The sequence below is a fragment of the Astatotilapia calliptera genome, chromosome 1 (genome assembly GCF_964374335.1).
Source record: "Astatotilapia calliptera chromosome 1, fAstCal68.1, whole genome shotgun sequence".
Lineage (NCBI taxonomy): Eukaryota > Metazoa > Chordata > Actinopteri > Cichliformes > Cichlidae > Astatotilapia > Astatotilapia calliptera.
The window spans coordinates 29,014,308-29,028,148 of record NC_137422.1 but is presented as its reverse complement, the minus strand read 5'-3'; the positions used below and the strand labels follow the sequence as shown (position 1 = coordinate 29,028,148).

At 40.1% G+C, this 13,841-nt stretch overlaps 1 protein-coding gene across 1 annotated transcript in view; it reads left to right on the top strand.

Moving 5' to 3' along the window:
- The window catches only part of nfatc3a (nuclear factor of activated T cells 3a), a 59,015-nt gene that overhangs the window by 23,469 nt on the left and 21,705 nt on the right, over positions 1–13,841 (top strand). The window contains exons 3-6 of the mRNA XM_026172020.2: positions 220–382; positions 12,348–12,547; positions 13,064–13,236; positions 13,662–13,802. Of these exons, the coding sequence (XP_026027805.1) occupies positions 220–382; positions 12,348–12,547; positions 13,064–13,236; positions 13,662–13,802 (677 nt within the window). The remainder of the gene's footprint in view (positions 1–219; positions 383–12,347; positions 12,548–13,063; positions 13,237–13,661; positions 13,803–13,841) is intronic.

Below are 13,841 nucleotides of genomic sequence, written 5' to 3'. Positions count from 1 at the left end.
ATTGCTGTCATCAGTCATTACCTTTAGATTGTGCTGCTTGACCTTTTATGACTGTTAAAATGATTTATCTACATTTAAATAACATAATAAGACCGTGCCCTCTTAAGGCTTAAGCTTTTGGATATTTTGAACAACACAACTCTTACCAAAGCTTTCATGTCTCTGTCTCTCTGTGTGGGTGTGCATGTGCATGCTCGTGGTATTCCCTTTCCTCCTCAGGACCTCTTCACTGCCTCCTCTAGATTGGCCGCTGCCAAGCCAGTTTGGCCAGTATGAACTGAAGATAGAGGTACAACCCAAAGCCCACCACAGAGCACACTATGAGACTGAAGGCAGCCGAGGGGCCATCAAAGCAGCATCCGGTGGCCATCCAGTTGTAAAGGTAACTCTTCCTGCTACTCAACGTTAAGAAATGTTATAAAGATATTTACTACTAAAAAGCTTAGTGGTGTGTGTGTTGATTGTTTTTTTTTTTTTTTTTTTTTTTTTTTCCAGTTTTCCTTTTTTTTGTACTGAGATCTTGTGGCAAAAAAGCCAAAATGACTTTTACAGAGCATAAGCTGAGCAAAATACAAGAAATAATGCCTTTGCCTGAGTATTAAATTCCCGTAGCTCAGGACTGATTTATTGTTAACACAATGCTTGCCATGCATTCCTAAACTTATACTTTACATTATCTAGTTCCCACTGTACCAACCACAGTCTAGATGTCAACTCGTGAAGCCTACATGATTGAAAATAAACATGAAATGGAAAAAAAGGCTGAACCCAACTTTCTAAATTCAGCAGTTGGTGGGAATTTTCCTCTGCTGAAAGAAATATATATTTTCCACATAGCTTGTGCAAGGATCAACACTCTGGCTAAAAATTCAAATACTCTCTAATAATATAAACCTGACACATCAGGGAGTTGGTGAAAAATGGGATCATTCAGTGCTTTCCCAAAGATCTCAGCACCTGCCTATTATGTACTAGAATCGTTGTATGTTATTTGACTATAAAAAACGTAAGTGTTCAGGCTTGCACCTCAAACATCTGCTGGTTGTAGGGAACAGACACTGGATTCAGGGTGTCAGTTTACATGTTTGGATGAGTAGATTGTCACACGGACTGTCCCGCGAGAAGACTGTCAATCAGTTTGTTGAAGCAAGAAGACAAGAGCTGTCACTGTAGCCTGGTCAGCTGGTCTGTCATTTGATAGCACCTGTGAGAGAGTCGGTGAGCCAGCATAGAGCTATGGTGTGCTTTTGACTCAGAGAGAGAGGAAGATTCTCATTAATATTTTAAGGTCCCAGTGACAAGCTTTCTTTGTATGTGATTAATAAAGGGTCTAATGCTTGGCCATAATCATTGTTGCGTAACCTAACAATGACTGAGATCAGACTGATAGATTGGTTGGTAGTCCAGTCATCCAGATGGGATTGCTTTTACTAGTTTGTGCTTCAGTGCCACGTACATCATTTTCTTTTTGGACTGTGGTACTGAATGATAATGGATTGCATTTATATAGCGCTTTTCTAGGCATCCAAAGCGCTTTACAATTCCACTATTCATTCACTCTCACATTCACACACTGGTGCAGGCAAACCACAGTTGTAGCCACAGCTGCCCTGGGGCAGACTGACAGAAGCGAGGCTGCCATATCGTGCCATCGGCCCCTCTGGCCAACACCAGTAGGCGGTAGGGTAAAGTGTCTTGCCCAAGGACACAACGACCAGGACAGAAAGAGCTAGGGGATCGAACCGGCAACCTTCCGGTTACAGATGTGCTTCCAATCCCCTGAACCATGGCCGCTACGAATAAGCAGTGTGCCCAAACAAAAATACACCTCACAAAACAAGGGCATGCAGACCACTGCCATTTGTTGCTTTAGAAACAGTCTATGTCCTTATACATTCAGTCATGCAGGCTCCCTTCAGGCCAATCATTAACCATTTCTACCTCAGTTAGACTGAGATTCAGTACAGCCATATGTGACGATGCATAATTTAGCTATCAAATTTTTTCAACCAAGCATTTGCCACGCTTGCCCTCATTTCTCATTCCTAAAGGGAATTGATAACTTACAGTACTTGCTTTGCAGTAGTTAGTGACTAGAGAATATATATATCTCAGGTCAGAGAAGGCAACTTAAAAGTCATTTCCAAACCCAGCAGGAATCTGGTTTGTACTTACTTGATAAATTGCCATACAATAAATCTCCTTCAGAATAATTCTTTGATCTTCACAGATTGCTGCTAAATCTTTCTCAGCATGCCGTTACTGTTTGTATTCAGTAGCAGTAAGCTGCCACTACCAGTGATGAAAATGAAAATCAAATGTGTTTCTGCTAGAACACACTTTCATCATCAGATTTACAAACAATAATGCACTGTCACAGAGAGGATAAGCAGAGACAGTGAGGGAAAGGCACAGATAACAGCAATGGTGTGGAGCTGCATGCACAGAGAGAAAATGTGTGGGTGAATCGATTGTACAAGTGAGAAGAATGTGCGAGTGAGTCATTTATTCGTTTACCTGTTTGAATATACATTAATTGTGACATGAAACTAAAGAAGTCCTTACAGAGATCTCTATTCAACAAATACACATATTCTTTCAAAATGTTTAATGCATTAGCAGTTTTTAAAGTTAATGGTTTTCATGCCTCAACATTCATTACTTGTATTCAACTTTGAACAAGTCACTTCTTTTAATATTAATAACAATTATTTCACGTACACAACCCGTATGTGAGTGTAGACATTAAATACACTTGACAAGCAATTAACCATTGTCTTGCACTACTATGAGGACAGAAAGCACTTGTCTAGCAGGTCTAACAGTCAGTCTTTGTTTACCAAACATGCACTGCTCTACTGTTTAGTCTCTTTAGCGTCTTTGAATTCACTGTGCAAAAAAACACCTTATTTGAAAGGTCATTTCTTACACTGTCATGTCATTGTTGTTTTTACAGAAACACATTTACTTCGAAAACCAAAACCACAAACACACACACTTTGTGCTTTGTGTTATTGTTTTGAGAACACACAATAAGATGCTGGATATAAGGGCATACATAAGTTAAATAAAAGCATAAATGGCAAATACAGGAAACATGCATTCTTATTGGAGGAAATCCCATACAACAGATTCAGTATATATTGAACATGAGGAATCAGAACATTTGTATATAGCATATTTTCCAGGTGCACTATTTGTGTGAAGTTGTTCCCTGAAGGCAGAATGTCACAGGGTTCGCCATGTTTGACTGCATCTTCTCTGCCAAAGAGTTTGAATAGATTTAGATTTATATATAGAGTTTGTGTTTTTGTTTTTTTATGTATTTCAAATCCTGCAGACATTAAAAACCCGTCTTCTTTTCGTTACTATTTCCTGCTCTATAGTCAGTGCAAGCTCTTCTTCAAAGATAAATACTATGAAACCCCTACAGTTGTCCTTTCTGTAGATTATATATCATCTGCACTTTGTGAGTCCTTTTACTCTTTTAGAGTCTTGTAGTGTGATGTCACCAGATGATGCCATAGCTGCCATCTGGCCATGTTAATGACTTCCCTTTGTGATTGCACTGTTGCACAAATCAGTGCACCACAGAACTGCTGTGTCAACAGAAAAAACAATGTGGAGCTGGTGCAGTTTAAAGGATTAAATATGTTTGCCTTACTCTGTTGCAGTATTAGGAGCAGCAGAGTAGGTTATCATATACCTTCTTTGTCTTTGTGTGTTCTTATATCAGTGTCTTCAGTTCTTCTGGGTCTGTATACTTACAGATGTCTGAGAGAAAGGCCTATTTTTCTGGCCTCTCTTTTAGCAGTTGTAATGTTTTTTTGTTTTTTTTTATTTCTTTTTGCTTTTTGGCTTTTGGGGTTATTGGCTTTATTGTATAATGATCAGTATGAATGGAGAGAGAAAGAAAGAGGGTGGATAAAATGAAGAAAACAGTGGACTCAGACCCAGGCATCTAGTGTGAGAACAGCCTTCAGTACATAGGGGGCACACTCTTGCAAATCTCTCTGTTATGTCATTTAGGCATCTACTAGCTTTTTGTGTTCTGCCAATTATTCACTTAGTTGGTTGTTTATCTTTCAATAGGAGTCCCAACAGAGTTATGAAGGCTACTCTCATCTTTATTTTTGTGTTACTGCTGTGTTTGCAAGTTTGAAATATGTTTTTCATAAAACCTATTTAACAACTTAATTTTGATATGTTAGCGTGTTTCTATTTAGTCACTTAGTCATTGGAAATGAATGAATGAATGGGCAAGATAAGAAGTGGTTTTAGGTCATTTATTTTAAAACCTGGAGTAATGAGCCCCACACACAGGATATAGCGCCTCTTAAGAACCATAACCACAGAAGAAACTGATCAGAATAACCACTGGGGAGATCCTGTTGCCTCACTTAAGTGTGAGGGAGCATTATATGTAATTCATCTAACTCTTGCTTACTAAATAAAACATGAGACCATGATTGGTTGCAAATTTGACATGATCTTGGTTTGTTAATATATGTAAAATTTAGGGTTATGGTTTTGATCTGCTGGTTATCACTGATCTTTTGAGGGGGGAAAGGGGTCTTGAAGCCTTGGTTTTCTGTCTGCATGCATGGTAGCCAGACAAAGAAAGAATTACTTTTTACATTGAGTTATTATGATAGACATGATTTATAGCTCCATAGAATCTGAGGAATGTTACCTATTCTTATGCAAAGACTGATACTTGTGGCTAATTATATAGTTGACCAACTATAGCTTTGTAGTAGCAATTCAAGCTTTTAATCCATAAAGCAGGAATTTGGTAAATCCTACCATCTCAATCTAGTTTCCAGCAAAATATGTAAACTTTCTAATGGGTGACAGTAACAAAATAACAAAATGGAAATATAATCCTTTTGTCCTAGCAGACAGGATATAAGCTTAAATTCAACACTGCACACTGCAGTTTAATGTTGCAAAGCACCTCTTTTTAACTTCAGTGGATATTATACATGGTTATGCTCAGGATATGTCAGCCCATTTCTACTGGAAATGCCTTTTGGTTAAACTTTCAGCAAGGAATTTGCATTTGCACTGTTACATTTTTATAAAGCTTTAATGTACATAAAAACCAGCTTCTTGTTTAAGTGAAAATAAATGGAAGGTTGTCTTTTTGCGCTAGTAATGTTGTGGAGTTGTATTTTGTCTCGCATCAATTATATCGTCGGTTATATCGTTATCGCAAATTTTCAAATATATATCGTGATAAATATTTTTGGCCATATCGCCCTGCTCTAGTAGCAATGTTGTATTAAAAAGATATCCCGAAACTGCTCTCAACAAGATACAATAGGGACCATCTGACTGTCTTAATATAACTTTTCATTGTAGGATGTGGCTACATCTGTGACTGGCTGTTTTAGTCATTCCTCTGGGGCTAGCTGCAGACCTTAATCAGTACACCTGTTGCTAGGAGACATATAAGTCCAAAGCCTCTCTGGCTGGCTGAAGGCTGAGGTATCCTTGTGCGTATTTAACCAGCTTATTTGAGTGCTACAACACCCAGACAAATATAAGGACCCCTCTGGTATTACTGACTAGGCTACAGATAGGTGGAGGCAGACACAACAGATGTGGAGCAAGTGAAGCCCCCCCCCCCCCAAAAAAAGTGCATAAACACAACAGGACTATCCTGTATTTTTACGGCGTGCATGGGAAAAAAAAAAAAATCAAATATCAAAATTTATTATCTCCATCTTTAATCTGTTACTATAGTTAAGGAATCTAAATGAGGCTATGGTGTCTGGTAACAAGCATTTGAAACAGAATATGACAAAAGTTGTTTGAGACGACCATATATTTCTACCAGCTTGGATGCATTAAATGATTTGGTCCTAGTGCTTGAACGCTTGTCCATAACTCCATTACTGTCTGTCTCTACGGCGTCTCTAGCCCCTTCTTATTTTATCAGCCTCAGTTTCTTTCATGTATTTTTGTAATTTTTTGTGCCGCTATGTCTCTTCCTTTGATTCTGAATAGACTGGGGTACAGTGAAGAGACACACAAACAATAATGCAGAGCCATGCGGGTTGCACTGTGTGAATTGGCTGGAGCTAGTGTTGTTTTGCCTCAGGGTTGTATTTGATGTAAACATGTCAGAAGCTTGGCTCTCATTTGTTGTAATCAGGCTTAAAGCACAGAAAGAAAACAGTTGCTGAGAGCAGGAGAAGGAGAGAGGTGTGTGCATGTGCATAACGAAGAGTAAAAGGGGGGGAGGTTAGAATGAGGAATAAGAAGAATTGCGCTTGGACCAGCTTAGCAAGGCCATATACAGCCCTCATGCAGTATACAGTAAACGCTCTCTGTGTGTGACAGTGTGAACGCGCATGAGTGTGCGCATGTATTGACCTTGTTTAAACAAACAGTTAACCGGCCCCCTGGCTCTTGCTGCCCTCCCTAGTGTGCTGGGCAAACAGCAAGCCTGGGTGAGCTGATCTGTGTGTGTGTGTGTGTGTGTGTGTGTGTGTGTGTGTGTGTGTGTGTGTGTGTGTGTGTGTGTGTGTGTGCATAGATCCCAAGCCATGGTGCCACCATGTCACACTAGGGAAACCACTGCCAGTAAAAACGGGTCCTCTGGTGACCTTGACCACCATTTCTCCCATTTTTACATCTGTTGCACACGCATGCTGGTCAGGCTGTTACACACAGACACGCACACTCACACGCGACAAAACTTTGCAAGAATCGCAGTTTACACTAGAGTCAGTACACTTAAATTCACACATTGTCTGACACACATACACCAACCGGTATACGCTCTAGGGCTGTAGTTTACATCGACGTGGCTGCTCACTCTTTACACACACACACTCCTGCATACACACAGAGTCTCACCATGGTAACAATGGAGCAACACAGCGAAACAACTTAGCAGACTCAGGCGCTAGCTGTTAGACAGTGTCGAGTTACGGCAGTGAGCTAGATCGAAGGTAGAGGATATAAGAGGATAGAGAAGAGAGGGTGACAAACGTAAAAGAAAGAGATGAAAGAACATGTCGGGTTTGAAGAGAGTGAAGGGAAAAAAAGGAAGAGGACAAAATAAGTAAAAGACATATGTAATGAATGCCAGGTTGTAGATAAAGCACTGTGTGTGTGAAGAGAGCCTGTGTTTTTCTTTTGAGAGCAGGTGCTGTTCCCTGATGTTCCATTATCAGATCTCCTGATGTCCAGAACAGCTCTTAAGAGGAGCTTTAATGTTTTTGTTTTTTTGTTTTTGTTTGTGTGTTTGTTTCTTAAGAGAGATGTGCCTATTTATGTATCAACGGTAAATTAAAATAAAATATGATGTGTCTTTAGTGGAGTTTTGGAACATCAGAACTGCTTCAGTGCACCTAGGCGTTGACCCCATAAACCAGTGCTATCTAACTTGGCTTTTCAAAATCTGCCATAACCATTTGGACCTTTTCTCTACATATATTGGCGCTATTGTTTTTAGCAAATTGTGCTGATTACCCACACCTTAGTCTTGATCTGTGACGAAATATACTTGTCAGTGAGTGCTGGTATTTTTATAGTTATTGAGTGACTTTGTCGTGACAATGTTCAGGATTCAGAATTAAGCGCAATGCTGCTTTTTATCAGCCCTGTCGATGGGAGGTAATGTCACCCTGAATAAGGAACCACTCCCACCAGATTGAAAAACTTTACTCAGGAAAAATTTATATTTGCAGTGACACTTATTGTGGGTAAGGATCACTACATTATTGGTGTCCATTTGTGTAAGTCTTTAGCTATGCAGAGACTGTGCTATGCATATGCAGAATGCTGATTTGTTTGAAAAGTTGGGCTCAACAGGAAAGGAAATGACAGCGGAGTGCACTACGAACCAAAAGAAGAGCGAAATAAGCACAGTTCCACATAATTTTGAAGCTGCCCTCTGGTGACAATACTCAGCTACAACACATAGAACAAGGATTGCTAGGCTCTGTGTAGCACCTGCGGACTACAAACACGCTGGGACCTTCCTAGCCTGCCTTTAGGTAATCAGCTGGATTGGTGTGTGATCACTGCAAATGGTCCTAGCACATGATTTCCAGAATTTTAAACTTGTGAAACCATTCAGTGACACTCTGTGCATGATTGACATCCCAGAAGAGACCACTTCCCCCAGGATAAAAAAAAAGAAAAAGAAAAAATCATCAAAAAATAAAGTTAATTACTCTGAATTTCTTATTTGAGGTAACCTTTTCCTTTAGTGGCACAAGCAGACTCAAACTATGTGAGCAAAGTGCACCTCCATGGCATTACAGAGTCACCAGCTCCAGTCGTATCCCATGAGGTGAAGTTTTTCCCCTTTAATCTGCCATGTTTCTATATGGATACAATGTTTTTTTCCCCCTCAGCTTCTAGCCTTATTACTGGATCAGTGGAACAGATGAAGGCTGAAAATAAGTGGTACTTTATTTAGTATGAGCTGAGTATGTAACTGTATCCTGGAGTTTTATTTTAGGGGAGGGAGTTCATCCCAAACTCTATCCATGGTCAGAAGATAGAAGTCAGAAGTTAGTTACATGCTCTGGTGAACATTGGCCTGGGGTCATGTGATGGGTTTTAATGTCACTTTGGTTTAATATAAGAACTGATCTCTATCAGGCCTGAGTTGCATGCTGACTGACCAGCAGGGCTCAGTGAACAGGCAGAAAGCTGAGGAGTTGAAAGTGTAGAGACCACCCTCCTGTGGTATTTCACACTCAGCCGTGGATATAGGGGGTGGAGGATGGGGCACTCAGGAATGTGAAACAAGTCAAGGGTATGTGTCGTGTACATCCACTACCGAGAAGAGGAGTCGGCAGTCTTGTGCCAAGACCATGGCACAATCACAGCCATGGCATGTGCGCTTGTTTACATGTCCTGTTGTTAGCAGGTGATGCTTTATCCAGTTTCTGAACTGAAGGTGTAAAAAGGTCACCTGAAGTGTAGTTAGATTACTTTTTCTGATCCTCGTTGTAGTGCTCTACAAACAAATGCAGTGATTTGAAAGGTTAATAAGGTGTTTAAAAAATGCAGTGACATATTTTTCTTTGTGCAGCTTTCACTACTTGTTTGCTGTACTCGTTCTGTGTGCTTACACGTGTAGATCAGTTTTGTGAAGCTGCTGTTTTTTCACTTATCTAAATTAATCAAAGTAAACCAAGTGAAGGAAATGCCAGACTAAAAGCAATTTTGGTTTACTAACTATGACAGAGACTAGCTTGGCACGTGTTGTAGTATGTTTCTGTTTCATCTGCGGGGTTGATTAACTGAGACTGCTGAAGTGAGCCTTTTCTTTCTGGCTCTCTTATCAGGTTTTGCCAGTTTATTATTTGATTTTGAAAACAACTCATGGCCTACTAATTGTATATTTGTCAACACTCCTGCTCCACATAGAATCCCTCATGTGTACACAAAGAGAGTGAAAGAGGTCAAGATGAAGGGGTTAAATGAATGGAAGGAGAAAAGGAGACCTTTTGTTTCATGGTTGCAGAAAAACAAGGTTTCCACTTTATTTAACAGAGTGTTAAACGTGTTTACCCTCAACAAATCAGCTCCAGGTATTATTGTCACTAATAGTAAAAACAAAAAACCACATACCGTACCGTACTTTAAAAAAGAAAGAAAGAAGATTTTCTGTGCTTTTTGTGCTTTTCATTTTTTTGCCATTTGTTTGTCCTCTCACAGATGCATTTTTCCAGACACTTTTAACTCTTTTTACCCTGTCTGGAACACACATGGTGCTACAAATAAACATGTCTTGATTTATAGACACACACACACACACACACACACACACACACACACACACACACACACACACACACATCACACGTGCAAGCACTGTCTATGATCACTTCCACACTGTGCAGGCATGATCATAAAACAAGCAACACAGCCCACAGACTGTTGATTCCTGTGACTCTACATTTCATGACTCCAGAAAAATGGTGTCATTTATAGCCGTGGATCCATTCAAGCTGGTGGGCATAATTACCTGTTAGCGCGTTACTTGGAAGGTTTGTTCTTCGATGTGGCTTTTAAGATCTAATGTGGTTTTTAAAGATGAACCCATTACTGGTTATTATAGGGGCCTCATGTTGGCCCTTGGTGCAGCTTCCTTCCGAATACATCTCTTGTGCCAGATGTTCTGTGTTGAATTCAGATTCACATGGATAATGGTGAGAAAGAGAAGACTGTATCTGTCAGTTTAAATGATGAAGTTAGATTGCAAAAATGTATGGTCCCCTCTTTGAATTTATAATTTTTTAAGGGAGGAAGCTAACCTCTGTGGTCATCAACCGTGTCAATAGTGCCACTGAGATTATATTTTATTTATTGCAATCACAGTCTACACTTTAAGAACAGGCAAAAACACACACCCAACAGCAATGTGAATCACTTTTTTGTTTAGTCATTCAGCTGAAGTAATCCATCACTGGGCATTAATGAAACAAATTTGCAGGATGTGGTGGAGAAGTGTCAACATAACATTGGGCGGGGAGCTTTTGCTCTGAAAACTCAGGCTAAGCCTAGGGGAAATTCTGTTTTTTGTGGGGTTTTTTGTTTGTATGTGTTTTTTTGAAAGCCACAGTTTGAAATGCAGCCAGTTATTTCTTTGGTACCCATCAGCAAACCTTAAATTCTGCGTAACATAAAACAATACTTTTAACACATTTTTAACCAAATATACATTTGGCCACTTTATCCCTTTCTGTCATTGCACTTGATGCATGCCATAATGCTTTGCAGCAAGGTGTGGTTTCAGCTTGAAACACTGGAAATTATAGAGAAATGTATAATAACCAGTCTAATTTTGTTTAGTAGCTACAAACAGCGTTTGGCTGTTTTTAAAAACAAACCACCTTTTATTGACGCCTTCTAGATAAAAGCTTATTTATTTAGCTCACAAAAATGAATTAAAATTAAGACCTCAAGCAGTCTGGCTGCATAGCTCGTATCTGCCACTCAGGGTTTCTCAGTTTTTCCACTGCTTGATTTAATGTAGGTACTGCCATACCTTGACTTCTTTCACAAAGGGGAAAATCTCAGAAGCAGCAATTAACAGCAAAAGAGAGGAAGATGCATCTAATGACAACAATTCCCATAACACAGATCTCACCACTGGATCCAGTTTACCTTTTAAGAATGCTGGAAATACTTCTTTGAACTAATGTAGTTTTAAAATTGGCTTCAGATAAAGTCAGCCTAAAAACACAGAGACAATCCTGCATCAGTGCCTGCTCTCTGTTGTTATTTAGGTACATTTGTTCCTGATGGTGACCGATTTCAGTCATTTTATTTTAGCTACTTTTGGAAGAGCATACGACAGATCCCAAGCTACACCCACTTTCTCTCTGTCAATGCACCAAACACTCTGTACCAGGCATTGACACAGCGGTGTATGACGCAAACCTGCAGGGAGGAAGGGTTCAACAGCCAGCTGTGGTGGGGTTGAGGCTTGGCAGTTCCTGGGGTGAAACAGCAATGAAAGGCCTTGTTCTTTTCTGTTAACCTCAATGGGCTGCCCTCCATCTGAGCTGGAGGTGTGGACTTGTGAGGCAGTATGGTGGGAGTGCGTATAAAGGGGGGTGCCATCCTGCCGTCACGGAGTCTGCCAAGTACAACATTACAACAGTAGTGGGATTGTGCAGTCTGTGTATTTTTTTTTCTGTCCCTATGAGCAGGAAAGGTTTTGCTCTCCTTTCCATCTTTCCCTTGTCTCTACCCAACCTACAACACTTTTACTTCATCAGACATCTCACCTGTTTGAGTTCAAACCAGAGCTCTAGCTCTCGAAGGACAGCCAAAGAGCATTGCCCCTCACCAGTTTGGTATTCATCAACCACTACATTCAAAAAGCCATTGATTTGTATTAACCTTTTTTTGAAATCTCAACTAGTATCACACAGATCGGATTTTTTGGTTATGTTTTTTCTTAAAACTCGTTTGATTTAGCATCTTGGCAGTTACGGTAATTTGTACACCATTAATTATTAATGTGGTAATACTGTAGAAATACAACTTTTTTTTTTGTCTTGAAACAGCTGAGTACATGAGGTTTACTTGTCAATGATGAGCGGGTATGCAGAGGGAAAAAATTAGAAGTCAATTAGTTGAAAACATCAGTGTCAGACTGGTGGGAGGCCAGAGTGTTAGACAAATCTCCAGTGGCTCTGCCAGAAATATCACAACATCCTGGACCTGTCAATAAGATTAATTCCAGAAAAGGTTGCTTCTTAAGGCAGTGGAAATGAAGAGTATTCTTTTGTTAGCACCTCTCATCTGGAACCCAAGGACTAACGTCTGTTTTTGTTCTGTGTTTCTGTCTCTGTCTGTGTCAGCTAATTGGCTACAATGAGAAGCCCATCAACCTGCAGATGTTCATTGGAACAGCAGATGACCGTTACTTGAGGCCGCACGCCTTCTACCAGGTGCACCGGATCACTGGGAAAACCGTAGCCACAGCCAGCCAAGAAATTATGGTCTCAAGCACCAAAGTTCTCGAAATTCCTCTCCTCCCTGAAAACAACATGTCAGCCAGGTAAATGTCAAGACCACTTCAGGGTTGCATTACTTAGTTATGAGTTTACCACCATGAAGGAAGTCATGTCCAATGAAAAATAACCTCTTTGGAAGATATTACAACTATGTATAATCATAAAAGGGGATTTTTTAGATTTTCTTAATTTAAACCAACAGGAGGGTCGGGGGCCGAAGGAAAATTTGAGTGTTTCCCATGGAGCAGAGAACCTAATTTTATTAATAAATTTAGGATCCCTATAACAGCAGAATGATTAATTTATATAAGACCTGGTTTCATTTACATTGGAATTAATGGGAAGGGATTTTGTCATTTACACTTGTAATAAATCATATTCACAGGCATTTTTAATTTCAACAGTTTGAGCAATTACAACCCGGCTTCTTGTTGCCAATCCCCTGCTGGGCTTGTGGTTGGTTTTTATCACTCCTAGGCCTTTACTACTTAAATATGTCTTAGATGCTTGCTATCCCGGTGGTGCTGTATTGGGCCAACTATTTTCCCATTACCCTGCAGTATCGACTGTGCTGGCATACTTAAGTTGCGGAACTCAGACATTGAGCTGCGGAAGGGGGAGACGGATATCGGAAGAAAGAACACACGGGTCCGCGTGGTGTTCAGAGTGCACATCCCTCAACCCAATGGGAAGGTGCTGTCGCTGCAGGCTGCCTCCATTCCTGTGGAGTGTTGTGAGTGTCTGCTTCCTAAACTCAGCTTACACACATAAAAATATTCATTCAGAAAGCCAGAACAGGAAAGATACAAAGATAGAAACACACAAACCTTCTCACATACACACTTGTTTATTAGCAAGCTTGCAGCAATTTAAGATTTGATCTGCTGTGGTTACTTTAGATAAGAATGTTTGATAACTGTTAAAAATGTAAATGTGCTCAGTTTTTTCTCTTCCCTTCTAGCCTGGTTATCTATAAAGCTACAAAGACCTACAAAAATATATAATACATAATTCTTCTTTTATACGTAGGCTTTCAGAGAGGTTTTAAATCTACAGTCTGTTCTATCTTTATGTTATACCTTATATAACATAAGGTCACTTATAATACAGCTCAACAAATAACCATTCTCTCCTCAACCCTTTCTATCCCACTTCCAGCCCAGCGGTCAGCTCAGGAACTACCCCAGGTGGAGAAATCCAGCCTGACCAGCTGTCTGGTCAGCGGGGGAGAAGAGATGGTCATCACTGGTGCCAACTTTTTCCCAGAGTCTAAGGTCATCTTCCTGGAGAAAGGCCCTGGTAAGTTTTGTGTTCGCACAGCAGCTTAGCCTTGAACCA